The following is a 20,731-nucleotide window of genomic DNA, read 5'->3' as shown; positions in this document are numbered from 1 at the left end:
CTCCAGCTCATCCGTGACCTTAATGAAGACGAGTGCTTTCAAAAATGATAGATGGATTCTCACACATCAGTCGTGGTTTTCACGCGTTTTCAGCATTTAAAATGTCATTGTCACATAGACAAACGGTTTGATTTGAGCAAAAAGCAGTGTCCTCCAATGATGTTTCAAATGTTCTAATACATTGTTGCCAAATATGTTTCACACTGGTTTTTTTTTAAATCATAATCTAATTTGGACACACCTTCCCTTTTAATTATGTGTAAACAAGGAAATAAATAGCTCAAAACAAAGGTGTCAGTGACCATGCAAATACTGTAAATTGCTTTACTGTATTTACACCAATAAGAAACACATTACACAAAACATCCAGTAAACTGTTCTGGAGATCATGAAAAGCATTAATGGTCATGAGATCATAACAAACATTCATGATCTGGCCCAAATAACGTCACAGACATATGAGATAAGAGCAAACTTGTTTCGTGCAAGCCAGGTTTAGCATTGTCAGATTAGAACATATAAACATAACTTTTTTGTTGTTGTAATATATCTTTCGGATATTGCGCTACCACAGACGGATATCCGTCTACGATCGGTGTTTCAGTTGCATTTTCCGGCTAGGAACGCGGAATTTCAGGCTTCACAGTACAAAGTACTGCAACGCACGAAGTCGTCCCAGTTATCTGAGCACGCTGCATTTTAAAGAAGACAAATTGAACTGATACCATACCCACTCGCTTTGCTTTCATACACGCATCAACTGCGTGTAATTAGCAGACGCAGAAAGTTTAACGCGTACTGTTGACTCTTTCGTAACATGGCAATGGCCGTTCACAGCGACCGAGTCTGTGCTACGGTAAGCTAGCCGGCTAAGCTAGCCATAGCTAACTTTAATGCATTTTAGCGAGGACAACGTGAAGAAAACAAGGAACTCTCGACATGGAAGCGGGAAGAGGGCGCGATGCTGGTGCCTCTTTTGAGGCTGTACTGGACAAAAAGTTACTCAACGTGACGAACACTATGGATTCCATTCAAGGGCTGTCAACGTGGTGTATCGACTACAAGAAGTACCACAGCATGATAGTGCGACAGTGGAGCAAGTGTTTAAAGAAATGTAAGTAGCAGTAAACTTTCTATCCCAGGACGTCGAGGACCAACTGGCTGCTCAAATTGCTGAGCGGTCGAAATTTTAGCTATAGTATTTGGGCTACTGGACTAGCTTAATATATGAAGACGATAGCAATGTATACATTGCCATTAGCTTAGCCGTTTCCAAAGTAACGCCTGAGTGACAGTGAAGTACCGACTTAGGTACTCGACTCCTGCCTGTGTGACCACTAATGTTACATAAAATGTAAACGTAGATTGACGGTGCAACAACACTTAATATCAGTATAAAAATGAAGCAAAAATACTATATTATTACTCCAGTGACGTGACTGTTTACTAACTAATAAGAGCAATGTAGTCGAATCTCTTGTGGAGCGCCATGGGTTCCGTGGAACTGATCGACCTCTGATTTGTCTTGATTTCAAAATTGCTTTTCCCATAGTAAATATAGATGCATATAAATTACGTGGGCCAGGATTAAACTGGCGCCATCATGGAACCTTCTACACTGCTACAGGCAGTGTTTTAAGTAACATTTTAATTGAGTCTTAATTTTTACTGTTGTGTTAAGTGTCAAAGGTTTGTGAAAAGTTAACCGATCTATAAGGAAGACTAGCAAAACACTGCCTCAACTTTTGATAACAAGTGGCAATCTGTATTACACTGGACCTTTCCTTGTTTAAATGTGATTGTCCATACTTCACATAACTTATATTGTTAAAGTTTTCAAGGGATAGACCACTTAGTGGCCAAGTGGACCGATTATTGGTGCCAATATTCAGCATTTTGACATATATCGGCACCTGCCTTTTTTAAAAAAGTTTTTTTATTTAAAAAAATAAATAAATCTGATGTCCCATATGAGATCAATTTGAAACTGGGTAAACTGCAGGAAACTCTATCTATCCATTCATCCATCCATGCTGACTGTGGCAACTCACTGCACTTTTTGTTAGAATTTTAAAACAAAGATGTCTATTGTCCAAGATAATAAAAAAACCTTTAGCATGTTGCAAATCTGAAAAGCTTTTTAATAAACCCATGTTTAAAGAAGCACGAATTCTGATAAACCTATGCTTAAAGTTTTAAGAGTTTATATTGTCAAAACGTTTGATGCCAATATTTTCCCTTTTACTGCAAATGAATATCAGCTCCAAAAATCAGTATCGGCTGTGAAAAAAAAAACAACCCATTGGTCTATGCCTATTTCACGTTATTCTTTATGCAATGGTTACATTACGTTCCGGGTGACCGCTGCAATCACATTTTAGGTCACTGTGGATTAGACAAAATTGACGTGAAACAATGCAGGATTGACGTGATGGGCAAATGTGACAAGCTGTGATTGCTGTGGATATCTGGCCAGCTTTTTAAACTGTCAAAAAATTAGCCACAGCAGTCAACGGTGCTGATGACAAACCTAGTCGACACTAGTAAAAAGGGCTGAACGCAACAAAATTGGGCAGTTAGTAATAGGCCTAACAAACTTGGGGGCAGTCTTTGGTGGAATGGGAAGCATACGTATTTCCCCCGGCATCTCACGGTCCATTCAACTTTTGTCATGTTTAAGTGCATTTGGTGTGTATTTTGCCTGACGGCATGTGAAAAAAAAAAACAAAAAAACCTTGATCAGAATATGAGGAACGTGAGGGATCCCAGAGCCAGCAGACAACATACTGGCATCAGTGTCAGATGACGGGCTGACTTCGAGGTGTGCAATTTAATAATATACAGTATATCAAAGTGCGATATAAAAACATCTACAGAGAAAATTGCCATTATGTAATTTTAACGAAAATAACTTAATCGGGATATATATCATTATCAGGATATAAGAATACCAATATCGGGATCCTGCATGGCACCCTGGATCCTGCATGGTGTTCTAAAAGTTTGAGTAACTTCAGATGCTTATTTTTCCTGAAAATATCTACATAGTCTACACACAAAAAGTTAGGGACATTGGACTTTGGGGTGAACTTTCAAGATCAACTTAAAATGCCACTGTAACTTTTACAGGTGAACGTTTGTGCCCAAATGTTCAGTGTTTCAGTACTTTTTGCACAACTTGCTCTTCTCTAACGAGGATCTAAATAGTATAATTCTCAGCAGGTGTTTGACCCATGAAAACGTCCAAGGACATCATCCACTTCTATGCCTTTCTGTGACTTTGTTGCAACCTGCTAATGACACTCTGTGACATGCTAAGCTTTGTGGTTGCATCCATCTGAGAACATTCTGATTGAAGCCTCGCAATGGTGAAGTACTGTTGATCAGCAGTTAGGCCCCACCGTCTTGGTCGCATGATGTTAAAATGGGAACAGCATGATAAAGAGGAGTGTTTCAATACCAATGCTAATTATACCAGGAAATGAAGTGGTCCATTTATGGGTTAAAAACCTGTTGTGAATTTGCTGTTTAGCCCCTTGTTGGATATAGTCTTGTGTAGATATAGATCTTGGGGCATTGAGTGTCTGTGTGTTGGTTTTGTTTTAAATATTCTGACTCTTGTGATGTTTTCAGTTTCAGACAACGATATGTGATTAACTTTACAAATGGTTGCATGCCATCTAGTAACAGTATGTTGTCATTTGGCTGTGTCCATGTTGATAGTTATTTCTACTGTGGTCCAGGTTTGGGCAAGTAATTGAAATTTAATAGTGATTTCGATTTTGGCTTCTCTTGAACATAAAAACTAGGGAGACACGATATTTTGTTTGAGCATCGTCATCACGTTGTACATGTGCGGAATAGTCACATTACAGGGTCTGCTGCGATGTTGGTGTACTGTAATATATTAATCAACTGTAACAGTAAAAGTGACCAGCAGAGGGACTGTTTGGACATGCTAATAGAAAGAATGTACACCTGGTGCATTTCCAATTTTGTTCTTCAGAATGAAACTAGGCAGGCACGAGGCGGCTGCGAGTGTGTGAAGTGCATTCAGCGACACTGTGTAAATGGGAGTGAATGTGTTCTTTTGTAATACATAGTTCATAATTGTAAAAATGGATTACTATGGAAATTATTTGTATCAGAATGGTTTCGTTAAAACACTGTACCATCAAACTGTGATTGTACGGAATTGATTTTGTTTTGTAATATAAGAGTAGATAGATTTTGTTAAGATAGTCAACCAGAGCTGCAAGGAATGCAAAGTTATCAACATCGTTTCACCATCGTTCCTGTCATATTCTGTTGCGTTTTTTTTTCTTTCTCACATTAAGGACAAATTATCCTGTTTTAATTCCCAATTAAAAAACGGCATTCAAGCAACAAGTTTTTCTTCATGTTTTTGATATTGTAGGCTGAAAGATGCAACTGGCTATGAGGGTGGACTGAATGGGTGGCAGCAATGGGGAAATGAAATGCCAATATTTTGAATCATCAAAATGTTTTTACTGTAATTGATAAGAACATTAATTAACATTTAATATAGTTTACCATTTCAACCGCTTTTATACTCAAATCTCTGATAAAAAGCATCACTCGTGCCAATCTCCACTTTATCTCTATACTTGGCTGACACTGACAGGACAGCTACTGACCAGAGGATCATAGTCAATTAGTCAATATTCTACTGTGATGGAAGGTTTTTCTTTGTACAATTCAATAGTAAAATCGGCGGCATGGTGAATGACTGGTTAGCACATCTGCCTCACAGTTCTGAGGACCGGTGTTCAAATCCCGGCCCCGCCTGTGTGAAGTTTGCATGTTCTCCCCGTGCCTGCGTGGGTTTTCTCCGGCTACTCCGGTTTCCTCCCACATCCCAAAAACATGCAGGGTAGGTTAATTGAAGACTCTAAATTGCCTGTAGGTATGAGTCTGAGTCCGAATGGCTTGTTTGTTTATATGTGCCCTGCGATGGGCTGGCGAGCAGTTCGGGGTGTACCCCGCCTCTAACCTGGAGATAGGCGATAGGCTCCAGCACGCCCACGACCCTAGTGAGGATAAGCGGAACGGAAGATGAATGAATAGTAAAATAAATATTTGTTACTCCTACTAATATGGTCATACCTAGAATAATGTATTTCTTGTGTTAAGTGAATAATGCGGAAGATACCAAACTCCCCCCCCCCCCAAAAAAAAATTGCATGCTAAATCACAATATTTGTTTAAAAAAATAATAATAATAATCTCCTCCCAATTAGAGTATTTTCCCAAATCGTTCAGCCCTTGTCCCGATTGATGACTAGGCAGTTTTAATTGGGTCCACATCATTAAAAGCTTATCGGCTTCCCAGTGACAAGGACTGGCTAACTGTGGGTAAAGGTTTAGCCACATAAATACACTCGATGTTGTGGCACACAAGTGTGGCTAGGAGATTTTTATACTGTTTAGACGTATTGACTAAGTGGTTTCATGACCCAGGGCCAACCTTGCATGACAGTGGCTGGATCCCCATGGGAGATGTTTTACCTTTACTGTGATGATACCAAGCAAGCCAGCTGACGTGTCATTGGTTAAGTTAAAGGTGGACTAAAACACCCCTGAACAGCTGCAGTCTTACAACTAGACACTAGTGTGTGCCATAGTAATCCATATGCTATTAAAGAACACGTAAATCTCAGCAATAAAATTTTTGATCAAATTAATTTCATACTTGAAATTGATAGAGGCTTATCCAACACATGGTACGGTCAAATATCTTTACTGGTTGCAAAGGGGGGAAGAAAAATAAATAAATAACATTATATTTTTTTTAATTTGGGGGTATTGCACAATCATAAAAAAAAAAAAAAACGCGAAATAGCGGGACCGCGAAGCGTGAACCGTGATATACACTGCGTAACAAAGTATTGAGATGAGGTATTCATATGATGAAAATTACAGGCCTCTCTCATCTTTTTAAGTGGGAGAACTTGCACAATTGGTGGCTGACTAAATACTTTTTTGCCCCATTGTATTTTATTGTTTCACCCACCCAGTTGACTGAGAGTTGACTTCATTGAAGTTCTGTGCGGTGTAGGCTTGAGGCTCGGAGCGCGTCAGACGCTACACATCGTGAAAGCCTCCACAATATAATTTCATAACGTTTTGCAGTGAGGTGACTGGTCATTAATTTAAAAAAAGTTAAGACACACCTTTGTTCGCTGCTGCCGCCGTTAGGCACAAGCATGTCTTCGTGTGCGTTCTTCTTCGTTGGTTTTCGCCACTTGTTCGGGGTGGGCGGACTGTAGGCATCAAAACTGGGAACCGACATTTTAAAATTGGAATGATTCCGGGAGAACCGGAACGTTAATTCCGGTTCCAATCAGTTCTCGATTTTCGATGTCAGGGCAACAAGCCTGTTTTCGTTGAGACTAGACTTTACACCAATCTGATCGGCTTGATCGGCATCGGCCGATAATAAGCATTTTATGCTGATCGGCTTTAATGTCATAATTTGCCATTGATCGGCTCCCCAAAAGACATTTACTCTGCGTCGCCATTGTGTACAGTATATTTGAATCCAAAAGCTTATTTTTAGCCTTGTCGCATGTTTTTTGACAGTACTCTAAATATCTGACAACCAATAAAGTCATTTAAAAATAAGACATGTCGGCGGTGTGGGACAGACAACATGTCTGAGACAGACAACACTTAATGCGTGGATCATACGACAAGACAAATTTGGTCTTTCACGATTGCACTATGTCAGACTACTGCAATAAAATCTTGTATTCCGATACCACCGCATCGCGTCGTTTACGATCCCTGGGCTTTATCTTGTCAACTCAACAAGAGGAAACACCGGCGAGAATGAATGAAGCATACTCACGCGGCAAGTACAAATGACTTGGAATTCAAAAACAGCGACTTTAAGTCTGGGCTGCAGTGTGTGTTGAGCTCTGTGATGTCTGTACACCATTTTTCGTTGATATAGAAGCATATTCCGCCACATCTTGTTGTCCCTGATAGGTCCGTGTCGCGGTCTGCACGGTAAAGTTTGAAGCCAGGAAGCGTTACGGCGCCATTGGTAGGGTTGAGCATCGTTTAAATTTGAGCGATTCCGATTCCTTATTTTGACTCCGGTTCCAAACGATTCTCGATTCCGATTCTTTTAGGGTCTGGGCAAAAAAAAGTTTGCATGGTTTAAATAAAGGTTGTCCAAATTATGAACATCCATTTTCTGAGTAACCCACAGCATAGACAAAAATGAACATTTGACTCGAGGTTCGAGGTGAGTGCAGTGATGCAGACTTTGTATCGATCCGTTGTGGTAAAGAAGGAGCTAAGCTGAAAGGCGAAGCTCTCGATTTACCGGTCGATCGACGTTGCTACCCTCACCTATGAGGAAAGATCAAGATCCCGGATACAAGTGGCTGAAATGAGTTTCCTCCGCAGGGTGTCCGTGCTCTCCCTTAGAGATAGGGTGAGAAGCTCGGTCATCCGGGAGGATCTCAGAGTAGAGCCGCTGCTCCTCCACATTGAGAGGAGCCAGATGAGGTGGCTGGGGCATCTGATTCGGATGCCTCCTGTACGCCTCCCTGGTGAGGTGTTCTGGGCACGTCCCACTGGGAGGGGACCCCGGAGACGACCCAGGACATGCTGGAGAGACTACATCCTTCGGCTGGCCTGGGAATGCCTCGGGATCCCCCCAGAAGAGCTGGAGGAAGTGGCTGGGCGTCCTTGCTAAAGCTACTGCCCCCGCGACCCGACCTCGGATAAGCGTTAGAAAATGGATGGATGGATGGATGGATGGACTCGAGGTTCTTTATAACCAGTATCCATATCAAATAAGGTTGGGCATCGAGAATCGATTGGAACCGGTTCTCCCGGAACCCATCTAATTAAAAACATTTGGTTCCCTGTTTCGATGCCTAGTCCTCCAGCCGCGAAGAAGTAGCGAAAAGCAACGTAGAAGAATGGGCGCGGTGATGTTCCACCAAAACAAAATCCTCCCCAATCATTGATCCATCATCTGATCGTGTAAAGCCTACTTTTGACATACCATCACATCGAGCCAGCGGCCACTCTCTTGTTCTGTTGTACAGCTGCTACTTGGCTGCTCATCGTCGTCACTGTTCCGACCTCCTAATCGGCTCAAACATGTACGGTTTGACATTACCCAGTTCAGTTGGATGCTCCTGTATGTCAAAATCCTCCTCCTCCTCCTCATATTCCTTCTCGTTGCTCGCCATTGCATATAGAGTGTAGCGAGCTATGTTTGTCAATTACAACGTCACTTCTGGTAGCCCTTGTGGTGGATAGAGTAACCACACCTCGGTGTCTTGAGGTATATTCGGGGAGGGCTCAATATGCGTCATAAAAACAAATAAAAACTTGCTGGATGTTACATGCATGTATTACATAACATATAAACAATGCAAATATGCATTTTAACTGACCCCATAACATCTTTGTCATCTGACATTTAAGTCTTTACTGGTCTTTGTGAGAAGATGACGCTCGTCTATTTTGTTGGGTAGAGAGCATAGATTTGCGAGGTGAATCGACGGGACCGGCATTGGGAATCCTTACTGTCGCAGCGTAACTTGCACTGCGGCACGCTTCCTTCTGTGGCGCCGTCTTCGCTTTCTCCATGATCCATAGGCAGCAGTTGCTCCGCCGGTAAGTAACTCAGAGAAAGAAACGATGTAGATTTGTGAAAGTAAGTCCGGAGTAGACTCCCTAATGTTAAGCCTTCCCTTGTGTAAGTAAGTCGCGCAATGTCTCCAAAGACGAACGAAAAGGAGAAAAACATAGGCTGTACTAGAGCGCGTGTTACCAAGGCGAGCACTCTGGTAGGCACCATCGTGAAATTGACAGAAAGAGCAACTGACCCCTGAGGACTTAACTATCACTTCTCATTTCTAACAAGTGGGAATTTCTGTCAAATGATCTGCAGACTAGAGCCCCATACACACAAGCCACACAGGGAGGGACCAACATAGCAAACCTGTTGACAGACTAGTGTTGCACCAAAATTTCGGTTTGGCCGAAAATAGCCCAGAAGCGCATTTTCAATTTTGGACTGAAAGACTTTTGTCACGGAAAAAAAACGGTCAAAAATAACATTGTTCATTGTTGCTAACTCATAGCTTTGTCGTGGCCGACATGCGAGCTTGTACAATACAGAGTTAAGAAGTATTTGCAATTACCAAGCAATGTCTATTGGGATTTCCTGACTATGTAGGTGAATTGACTGGCATGTCATTATTTTACACACAGCCTACGGTCACAGTTTGATAATGACATAGTCATGGACCATAAACCATAAATGTAACAGTGAAAAAGGCACACATTCAACTCGTAACATGAACACACATTAACAACAAAAATGAATGTCTTTATCATGACAATAATTCAAATTAGCATTTTGCAAGGAATTGTGGGAACCGTATGGCTTTACCATCATTATGCTAGTGGCTAGTCCAAACTGCAGCGTGCCTATTGTAGCATAACCTTGCTACTTTCGCTTTTCGGCTACTAAGGTTGAGTACTTGTTGCATGTTGTGTATTTGCGTCGCACCAGCTTCACAAGCAACGGATAACGCGACCGCCGAGATGAACGTGGCGAAATACGTTGCCTTGCTGTGGAGGCGAATGTGCGCATCGCGTCCATTGTCAACGGAGCATAAGTTACTACTCATCGCCTCCATGACAGCGAATAAACTATTATCGTTATCACAGAGGACGGATAGCGAGGAAGCCAGTTGCTGAGGTATCTTAACATTTTGGGTCATTCACTCTGTCATTCCTCCTTGCATATCCAGTTCAAGCCAGACCTACAGTGGTTACGGAAAGTATTCAAATCTCCTTAAAATTTTCACTCTTTGCTATATTGCAGCCATTTGCTAAAATCATGTATTTTCTCCCCCTCAATGTACACACAAAGCCCCATATTGACAGAAAAGAAAATTGTTGAATTTGTGCTAATTTATTAAAAAAGAAAAACTGTAATATTACACAGCCATAAGTATTCAGACCATTTGCTCACTATCAAGTAGAAGCACCCTTTTGAGCTAATACAGCAATGAGTCTTTTTGGGAATGATGCAACAGGTTTTTCACACCTGAATTTGGGGGCCCCCTGCCATTCCTCCTTGCAGATCCTCTCCAGTTCTGTCAGGTTGGATGGTGGATGTTGGTGGACAGACATTTTCTCATTTTGTTTCTTTCTGTTTTCTCATTTACAAAATAAAAGTAGGGCTGTGAATTTCAAAATAAGAGCAAGTAAATAAATTTAAAAAACAGTATTACGTCTTCAAATAAAGTGTTTAACTTCAGCATAATTATTTGAAAAAACTAACAAAATACAGATAGTACTTTGTTTTGATCATATGGGTAGATGCAAAATCATGCATTGTAAAAATGCATTATAGATCAGGTAGAAGGGTTTTCCAGAATTTTGAGGTCAACTTTGGGGTTGCGTATTACACATGGATGCGCATTATACACAAGAAATTACGGCACTTCAGTTTGACCCAGTTTTGTATCCGCTTTGTCCATATTTGGCTAAAACTCCCCCCTTTCCTCTGATTGGTTGCCTCCGTGTAGAAGACCCTCTCGTCAGAGCACGTGTTTATATTGACAGCGCTGGCCCGGGAGCGGAGAGATAGGCGAAGCTCTTCGCTATTGACTTAGAGCAGCTATCAAGTGGCCTGATTTCAGGCCTTTCGGCAGAATAAATGTCTGACACTCAGAAATGCGTGGATGATTTTAATTTATATTTCATGTTTACTGAGGCACCATGTTTTTTTTTTTGGTGCATAGTTTCTGTGTAGTGACATGTCAACTCTCAACAACTCTCCGACAACGCACCTTAAGGTCGCCTCCCTTGCTCACCGTTGCTCATACTAGGGTGCTGTTGTCAACATGTATTCACGTGTACGAACTAATGTTTACTGAAGCTTTAGAGCATGACTGGACAGAACGCAAGCTTGTTTACATACCAACATTAGTGCTCACACTAGCTTGCTAGGCTACATAACATTATGTTGCCTGCTTGCGTGCCGTATTATATTAAAAGTACGTGAATATACCTGAAGCATACGACACCACGCGTTTCCTCTTGTTTTCTTTTTTCGCCAACACAATACAATACAGTGGGGCGATCCATTGTTGTTTTTGTCGCCATGGTAATGGGTGTATCTGGTCCTGTTGACCGGTGACGTTATCTGGTTCCACCTCTCCGACAGTGTTTGATTTGTCAAGATAAATCCCAGTGATTGTAAAAGACGGCATACGGTGCTATTGGAATACGTGTCATGTAATGTTGCCAGTACAATCATGAAAGACCAAATTTGTGTTGTAGTCTAATCCAGGCATTAGCAAGGTTTACACGGAAAGCGATATTAAATTAAAATATTAACCCGACAGTACTTGGAAAAATACACTGGTAAAAGGCTTCCTGATTACCATGACCGGATTAAGCTCATATTCAATGATATCTGTTTAGCACATTATTAGAGGTGCAATGATTAATCGAATAATCAACAACTAATTGATTATCAATGCATTCGATAACCGATTTTTGATAATCAATGAATCATTTAGTGGTATTTCAGCCTATCAACAGTAAATATTACTAATTATATTTAGCAGTAAATATGAATAATTATGAGGACCGGGGTTCAATCCCCGGCCCCGCCTTTGTGGAGTTGGATGTTCCTCCATCCCTGCGTGGGTTTTCTCCGGTCTCTCCGGTTTCCTCCCACATCCCAAAAACATGCATGAATTGGAGACGCTAAATTGCCCGTAGGTGTGAATGTGAGTGCGAATGGTTGTTTGTTTGTATGTGCCCTGCGATTGGCTGGCAACCAGTTCAGGGTGTACCCCGCCTCCTGCCCGACGATAGCTGGGATAGGCTCCGGCACGCCCGCGACACTAGTGAGGAGAAGCGGCTCAGAAAATGGATGGATGGATATTTATTATAATAATTTAAGAGACCAATTATCTTAGTATTTCATCCAAATAAGACATTTGCCAACATGTTCCTTTACTTTGGAAAACAATTAACAATTTTGCCTATTTTCTGACGTTAAGGATCAAACAGGTATCTGAATCATTAATATACCACTAACTGCACATATAGCCTGCTTAATTTGTCTTTCATTTTCTTTTCATAGTAATGATTATTTTGATTATTAATCACGATTAAGCCGCATGTTAGGTGAAAAATATTTTTTATTGCACCGCTTTTCAACAAAAAACAAAAACAGTTTTCAGTGCAATATGAATCATTAAATATGAATAAATGATAGATAATAAATGTACCCCAAAAAATTACATATTACATATATACTGAAACAGTATATGAAGATATTGTATGTGCAAAGTTAAAAAGCCCAGACTTCTTTGAAGAGGATTGTATAGGAAAACAAACTATCATTAAAATAAAGTGCAGCAATTACAGTAGTAATGATAGTAATAATGATTTAGCCATGTTCTGTTTGGGACTATGATTTTAAATAGGTAAATTAGTTTGTTTTGCTTATAAATAATTTGCAAAATAGTGTGAATAATCATAAACATTACTTTTATATGGTGGTGGTACACTTATGCAATCATTTTGAAATGCATTTCAATCATATGGTCGTGGTAATGCTCAAAATTAAGTGCTTTTCCCAGGGGAAGTGTGTGAGGAGCCCGATAAAAGCTGGCCCTTCTGAGTCGAACAAATGAGCAACTAAAAGTAAAGCCTTTGTTTTGTTGTTGTTTAAAAAAAATAAAAAAATAATAAATTATTGACCTTTTTTGTCTGCTAGTGCTTTTACGGATAAACTTCTTGTTCACAGTAACATATTTTGCAAATATCTTATCTTGAGTCACTGTCAATCGAAACTATGATATGCCATGGTCATGCTGTACTTCCTTAAAAATGGTGCAACCAAATAGTGTGCTGGTGCGACCAGCTGAAAAAGATGGTCGCACCAGTGCTACTAGTGCAAAGGTTTGTGTAGAGTCTTGCACAATGTGGGGCTATGTTACATAACGTAAACGTAACTGCAATATGCACAAATCTTGGTGGGATACAGTCGACAATCAGCCCGTTGAATATATCGCCATTGGTCAAGCAATCAGAATATTGATTGTTTGGTTAACCGCACATTGTTCCCTTGTCACTTGGGGGTTTCCCACTAACACATCAATTCACAGAGTAAATCAATCAACATTGTCATAATTTGTTCGTCACAATAGTGTATTTATTTATTTCTGTTATAAACTGTATGAACTCAGCATTTTATAGACATTATAATATACAGGTCTGATTCTAGATGTTTTGGTATGGACCTCCTTCTGCATTAATTTTTTTCTGACCATATTTTCTCTCCTCTGACAGCTGACACAGCTCAAAAGATCAACCTGTTTTACCTCGCCAATGATGTCATTCAGAACTGTAAAAGGAAAAACGCTATGGTTTACCGTACTGCATTTGCTGATGTGCTCCCTGAGGCTTTTGTGCTAATAAAGTAAGTATGCATTTGTTTTGACAGGTTGAAGAGATTTCCTTGATGTCCAAAATGGAAAAGTACCTTGAAATCATTTAATCTCTATTAGCTAGGGTATATCGCTGTACGTGTCAATTCGCTACAAAGTGTTCTGCTGTACAATTTATTCCAAGCAATTTCATTTTAACGGCTTTGTTTACATGGCATACAAAGAAGAAACTGAACAAAACTGAATGACTGAACAGAAAGAAATCGAAACCTGAGGCTCAGAGCTAAACCACTTCACATTTACATTTTACATTTACCTTGTTAATTGTAACAAGATGCGAAACTTCAACCCACTTATGCTTGTTAAGAATGATAAGGATGTCAACATTCGAGCAGGTAAGCAATGCAGTGCTCCTTTCCTCCTTCGTACCAATCTTTGTTGTAGGTTCCCACATTAAATGTAGCTTCTGCTTGTTTACTTTGATTCTATTTTTTTAATAGAAGCCTGTTTCACAGCAAAATAGTTAGGTCTTAAATGAATTAAGTGTGCTGATGGTGCAAAGTGCTAAAACTATAACTGCTACAGCAGTGTTTCCCAGACTTTATTGTGCCATGGCACAAATTTTGTTGTCATAAAAATCTCATGTCACATCACCAAACAAAAATGCCACAGTGGGTACAGAAAGTATTCAGACCCCCTAAAATGTTTCACTTTTTTTATATTCCAGCCATTTGCTAAAACCATTTAAGTTCTTTTTTTTTTCACAATGTAAACACAGCACCCCATATTGACAGGAAAAAAAAGGAATTGTCGAAATTTTTTCCAGATTTGTTAAATAAAAACTGAAATATCACACAGCTAGGCATAGGTATTCAGACCCTTTACTCAGTGTTGAGGAGAAGCACCCTTTTGAGCTAATACAGCCATGAGTTTTGAACGTGAATCTTTGGCCCAGTCTGAGGTTCTGAGCACTCTGGAGAAGATTTTCGTCCAGGATATCCCTATACTTGGCCGCATTCATCTTTTCTTCGATTGCAACCAGTCTCCCTGTCCCTGCAGCTGAAAAACACACCCACAGCTTGATGCTGCCACCACCATTTTTCACTGTTGGGACTCTATTGGACAGGTGATGAGCAGTGCCTGGTTTTCTCCACACGTCACTTAGAATTAAGGCCAACAGTTTCTATCTTGCTCTCATCAGATCAGAGAATCTTATTTCTCACCATCTTGGAGTCCTTCATGTGTTTTTTTTAGCAAACTCCATGCGGGCTTTTATGCGTCTTGCACTGAGGAGAGGCTTCCGTCGGGCCACTCTGCCATAAAGCCCGGACTGGTGGAGGGCTGCAGTGATGGTTGACTTTCTAGAACTTTCTCCCAACTCCCGACTGCATCTCTCAGCTCAACCACAGTGATCTTTGCTTTCTTTTTTACCTCTTCTCCCCCAATTGCTCAGTTTGGCCAGGTGGCCAGCTCTAGGAAGGGTTCTGATCGTCCCAAACGTCTTCCATTTCAGGATTATGGAGGCCACTCTGCTCTTAGGAACCTTAAGTGCAGCATAAACCTTTTTTGTAACCTTGGCCGGATCTGTGCCTTGCCACAATTCTGTTTCTGAGCTCTTCAGGCACTTCCTTTTACCTCCTGATTCTTCTATAGACAGGTGTGTGGCTTTCCTAATCAAGTCCAATCAGTATAATCAAACACAGCTGGACTCCAATGACCATGTAGAACCATTTTAAGGATGATCAGAAGAAATGGACAACACCTGAGAAAATATAAATATGAGTGTCACAGCAAAGGGTCTGAATACTTATGGCTGTGTGATTTCAGTTTTTCTTTTTTAATAAATAAGCAAAAATTTAAACAATTAGGTTTTGTTTCTGTCAATATAGGGTGCTTGTGTGTACATTAATGAGGAAATAATTAACTTAAATGATTTTAACAAATGGCTGCAATATAACAAAGAGTGAAAAATTTAAGAGGGGTCTGAAAACTTTCCGTACCCACTGTATACTAGAGCGGCTCCAACTACCGGAGACAAATTCCTTGTGTGTTTTGGACATACTTGGCAAATAAAGATGATTCTGATTCTGATATACACTAAACTAAAATAATGATCTAAAATAATAATCTTGTCTCGATTCACTCACAAATTTACTTAACTCTGTAAAATCTGGCCCTGTTTATTTGAACACAATGCCATTCTGTTGTGTTGAGTGGCCACAGGTGGATGCACAGGTTAATAAATTCTACCTGCTGCCATGTAGTGGAAAAGCATTTTATTGTTCTCCCTGTCACTGTCATAGATTATTATTTTTAGTAGATGATAATAATTTTCAAAATTTTTTTGTGAAAGTTGATTATTTTCCATGGCACACCTTATGATCTCTCACGGCAAAGTAATGTGTCGTGGCACAGTGGTTGGGAATCACTGTACTACAGTAACGTTTAAAAAGAAAGTCATTTGGATGGCTCAAACTCCCGCTGATCGTCAAGCATTTCTACTACCGTCTTATGAATATCATAACTATGTGGCTTTCCTTGTTGTGTGGTCACATAGACAAGAAGGTGATGCCAAGATGGTGAAATCTGTGGAGAGGATACTCACCATATGGCAGGAAAGAAGTGTGTATACAGAGGCTCTGATTGCTGAGCTCAGGAGCAGCTTAGTCAAAGAGGAGTCCCCACCTGTGACACCCTTGGAACAAAAAAGTAAGTATGTGACCATTGCACTCATCTTCTGAGTGGAATTTTATTTCCAAGATTTGACTTTGAAAAGTTACAAGGTTTGTTGTAGCATTATTAGCTTTGTAAAATATATGCTGCATTACGTATGACCTCCCTAATTTTTATTTGAATTGATTTAAAGCTCCAGTTGAGTCCAAGGCAGAGCTCCGGTCCAAGATTGTTGCAGAATTTGTGGTATGTTTGAGGAATCTACTTATCTAACACAGACTGTAACTTACTCAACTAGGCAGAAAAGCATTACTTCAAGTATGGTTTGCAATTTTACATTTTCTTGTTTGACATTTCATTTTCACATGGTTCCTCAAGCCCCAGTCCTTGATTGACCACCTGTCTAAATACAAGAGGTCTCTGGAGGATGTGGACCTACGAGAAAAACAATTGGCAACTATGAGGGTCGACATCTGCAGTTCTGAAGCCCTCAAGAAGCTAAAAGGTCCAAAAATGAAGATACTATCATTTAATCAACACCAACACACAATGGTTTGGTTTGGTTTTCGTATTATGAACTTTTGTTTCTCTTTTTCCTTTCAGATAAGGCAGGGGGAAAGAAGTTCTCCAGGGACTTTGAAGAAGGCAATATACAGCTACAAGAGTTTGTTAAGTTCTTTGACAGACAAAACAAAACAGGACCTGCTCTTCTGGAAGCCCTGAGCAATGCAGATATCTTTTATGAGATGCAGTACAAAGAGGTCAAGATTGTCGCTAATGTAAGTGGAATCTTTGAAAACACGATTGTTTTATGTGTTAACATTTATTCTTCTTAATTTCTGTATAGTTCATAATTATTATTCACCATCATAGGATACAAATGCAGTACTTAAAATCTAGGGCTGCACAATTATGGCCAAAATAATAATCACGATTTCTTTGATCAATATTGTGATCAAGATTATTAATCACGATTATTCCTCATTAGGGAAAACTTCTGTATTTTTATTGAACTACTTTTCAACAAATATGTAAAGAGTTTTTAGTGCAAAATGACACTTTAAATGAGAATGAATGATAGATCAAAAATAAAATTTCCCAAAGAATTTCAACTTTATCAAGGGCTAACTGAATAAATCTGCTATGACAGAGTGCAATCACGAAGTGCAACTCAATGGAAGCAAATACGATTTATACATAAAAGGCAATCACATTAGGCTCCAAGCAAGCTGCAAGCATGGCTGAAAACTGCAAAGGACTTGACAGTTGTGATTTCCCTCTTTACATGTACATCTCAATAAATTAAAATAGTGTCAAAAGCTTTTAGTTAGTTAGATTCCAAAAGTGAAACTCATAGTGATGCACAACACACACTCAGAGTGAAATATATACTATATTGTCAAAAGTATTCGCACACCTGCCTTGACTCAGATATTAATTTAAGTGACATCCCATTCTTAAGCCATAGAGTTTAATATGATATCGGTTCACCCAGGTTTAGGAGTGTGTTTATGGGCATTTGACCTTTTTTTCCAGGAGTACATTTGTCAGGTTGCACACTGATGTTGGACGGAGTCTGTCTCCGCACTCATTCATCCAAAAATGTTCTGTAGGGTTGAGGTCAGGATTGTGCAGGCCAGTCCATTTCATCCACATCAAACTCTCTCATTCATGTCTGTATGAACCTTGATTTGTGCACTGATACACAGTCATGTTGGAAGGGGCCATCTCCAAACTGTTCCCACAAAGTTGGAAATTTCCAAAATATTAGCCCCTGAGCTACAGTAAAACAAACTCTTTAGCATACCAAGAGATTTTGGACAGTCAGTTTGGGGATTACCCCTTCCTGTTCCAATATATTATATATTGAAAAGTAAATGTTAAAAAATGTAAATCCAATATTCTTCAGAAAGTTCTTCCCAACTCGTTGTGGATGTTTTCATAACTGTGTGGTACTTGTAGGTTGTGTTGCTTTCCCTCTTTTGTCCAGTTTACAGTTAAAAGTCTGGAGACTGTAGCTTTTTCTATAATTCAGAATTTTTTTAACTTTGACAAATTTAACAAAAAACATCCTAAATTTAAAAAAGTGAGCAAAAGAGGATGGAGTAAAAATAAAGGTATCATACTGTAATAAGTGGCAAGAAAGGTTTATTACAATATTTTACGACTAATAATAAAGTATAACTAATATGCAAACGAATAAAGTATTACAAAGTGCAAAGGAAACTCATTTGTGATGAATTTCACAAGGAACGAAGATAAACAGTAATTTTATTACAATGTAAGTATGGCTATTTTGTGCCTAGTTTTATCAGTTTACTACAGATTGTGTCATGTGAATGCTGGCCTTTGTTCAACTCAGCTTGCTCGATCTAACACTCTGTGACCCCGAAACAGTGGTTAAACAGCCTTTAGCAGTCTGCTGCTTATTGCCTATCCACTCAGTTAGCCAAAAGCTAGCTTCCTTGGTACAAGGCTCAGACCTGCGTGGGACTCCTGTGTGCCTCCCGTCTACATTCGACACACCAACGACACCAACGAAATTAGCTTGCTGCTAATTTCGAAGCGCCAAGCTTTTCCCTTTCGCCAGCGAAGCTACAATTAGTACGCTCCACTTCTCAGCTGTCACCGTAGTTTAACGGCATGGAAATGGCCCAACTCTTCCACTCCTTCTGCCATTACAATCAAAAGGGTGTGCGTTGGCTCAGTACAAACACAAAGATAATCGGGCTGTTTTTGTGCCGATTTTGCCCCTCCCCGACCAAGTATGGTCAAACACCAGACAATCTTAAATCTTGATAAGATTATCCTTTAAGATGGTAATTACGTTTTATCCAATCAAGAGCACCCTGACTCAAAAAAATGACACGACCGTAAATAAAACAAGCATGTCTTACCAGATGATGTTTTTTATGTATAGAAGTGAGTTCCCTAGACAACAAGTATTATTTTCGTTTTTTACAAGGCTCCCGACTCCGGTAACTGTCGGGAAACATCGGTGCAAAGCCAGAAGTATTTCTTATTTTTCGGTTTTGTGAGATCATGTGTGATTACGTGAGATTTCAAGATCGGTGGGGGACCAAAATTGATTGGATTACAGACGTCTGTAGGCGTTTACTTTTTCATTCACAGAGCTGTCATTAGTGGATGTGGCGTTACGCAAGGCTTGAAATTAAAATTAATTTAAAAGCACAACTTCGCCAAGCAGCTAGGTCCGCCGCTGGCCAACTCAGTTCCGCTAAGGAGGGAAGAAAAATGTTTTTTAAAACTTCCCAGACAAGAGCTCCTCCAGCCTGCAGACAAATACCATGTTTGCCATTGTGTGAGACAAGGAAATTAAGCCCTCTCCTTGTCTATGTTTTTACGTGCACAAATATTTGCAATATACAATCTGTTTTTGTTTTTTCATCCAAACTCATGTACAGATACCAAATACTTGACACTGCTGTATTTAAAAACACACTAAGAGCTGGCCATGAAGTCATCTATTTTTTATTTATTCATTGACCATTATCCAGATAAGATAAAGTATTTGCAATGTTGACCTGGCTGTAGACAACAGAGTAAAATAAAGCAAAATAGAAAAAATTCATAAACAAACTGTACAATGTGATAGCGTAACAAGTTACATCTTACATTACATCGTATCACATGGTGAATAAAATGTCCATAAAGGGCATGTGTACTGATGTTCTCTAAAGCTGGAGAACTTGCATTAAAAAATAATTTAATCACCTGAATGCAAAGACATTAAGAAAAACTTTTTCATTTTGAATGAATAAATAAATAAATGTAAAAGCCTGCAAATGACTATAGATGTGATTTATTCTCAGATTTGTAGTTAGGACTGTGTTTGTGTTTTCCAGCTAATAAATCACATCTATAGTCTGTACAATAGAAGCTAACTTGAAAGCTTCAAATACAAGCATTTTCTTTTTAAGATCCAGTAGGTGTCGGTAATGAGCAACATTAGCCTCATTTGCTTAAGCTACCCAGAACTAATAAGTGCGATGGAAACACAAACCACATGGGCCACAGGAACCTTTTGCTACCAGGAACTCAAAGTTCCTGGGCTGGTTGATTGAAAACCTCCTAAGGTATTCTAGAAAGAATGTGCTGCCCAGTGCCGGAAAGCTTGGTCTCAGTCGCAGGTCAAACACACCGCTAAAAACACGGCAAGAATGACTAACGGCAAAACATTGGACTATTCTGAAGGGGCCTTCTATGAGCCCTGATCTAAATCCTATTGAACATCAGAGGAAGGAGTTTAAACATGCCCTCTGGAGAAAGCACCCTTCAAACCTGAGACAAATGGAGCAGTTTAGTCACGAAGAGTGGGCCAGAATACCTGCTGAGAGGTTGCAGAAGTCTCATTGCAAGTTACAAAAATGGTTTAATTGCAGTGATTGCCTCAAAAGGTTGTGCAACAAAATATTAGGTTAAGGGTACCATAATTTTTGTCCAGGCTTGTTTCATGATGTTTGAACAGATTAGTTGTTACCTTGCAGGGCAGACAACTCTGCTGTACTCTTTACATAGGACTTCTTGTTCTACGTCACTTGCCTTAAATCAAAACATGTCAA

At 39.7% G+C, this 20,731-nt stretch overlaps 1 protein-coding gene across 1 annotated transcript in view; it reads left to right on the top strand.

Annotated features, from left to right (window-relative positions):
• The first annotated feature begins 629 nt into the window (after nucleotides 1-629).
• rprd2a (regulation of nuclear pre-mRNA domain containing 2a) overlaps nucleotides 630-20,731 on the top strand; it is a 32,742-nt gene continuing 12,640 nt past the window's right edge. The window contains exons 1-6 of the mRNA XM_061665195.1: nucleotides 630-1,114; nucleotides 13,378-13,507; nucleotides 16,033-16,184; nucleotides 16,342-16,394; nucleotides 16,527-16,653; nucleotides 16,752-16,927. Coding sequence (XP_061521179.1) covers nucleotides 940-1,114; nucleotides 13,378-13,507; nucleotides 16,033-16,184; nucleotides 16,342-16,394; nucleotides 16,527-16,653; nucleotides 16,752-16,927 — 813 coding nt within the window. The 5' untranslated portion in view covers nucleotides 630-939. The remainder of the gene's footprint in view (nucleotides 1,115-13,377; nucleotides 13,508-16,032; nucleotides 16,185-16,341; nucleotides 16,395-16,526; nucleotides 16,654-16,751; nucleotides 16,928-20,731) is intronic.

This window comes from Phycodurus eques, chromosome 20, assembly GCF_024500275.1.
Source record: "Phycodurus eques isolate BA_2022a chromosome 20, UOR_Pequ_1.1, whole genome shotgun sequence".
NCBI classification, from domain to species: Eukaryota; Metazoa; Chordata; class Actinopteri; order Syngnathiformes; family Syngnathidae; genus Phycodurus; species Phycodurus eques.
Note: the sequence above shows the minus strand (reverse complement) of the source record. Positions and strands in the feature narration are given on the sequence as shown.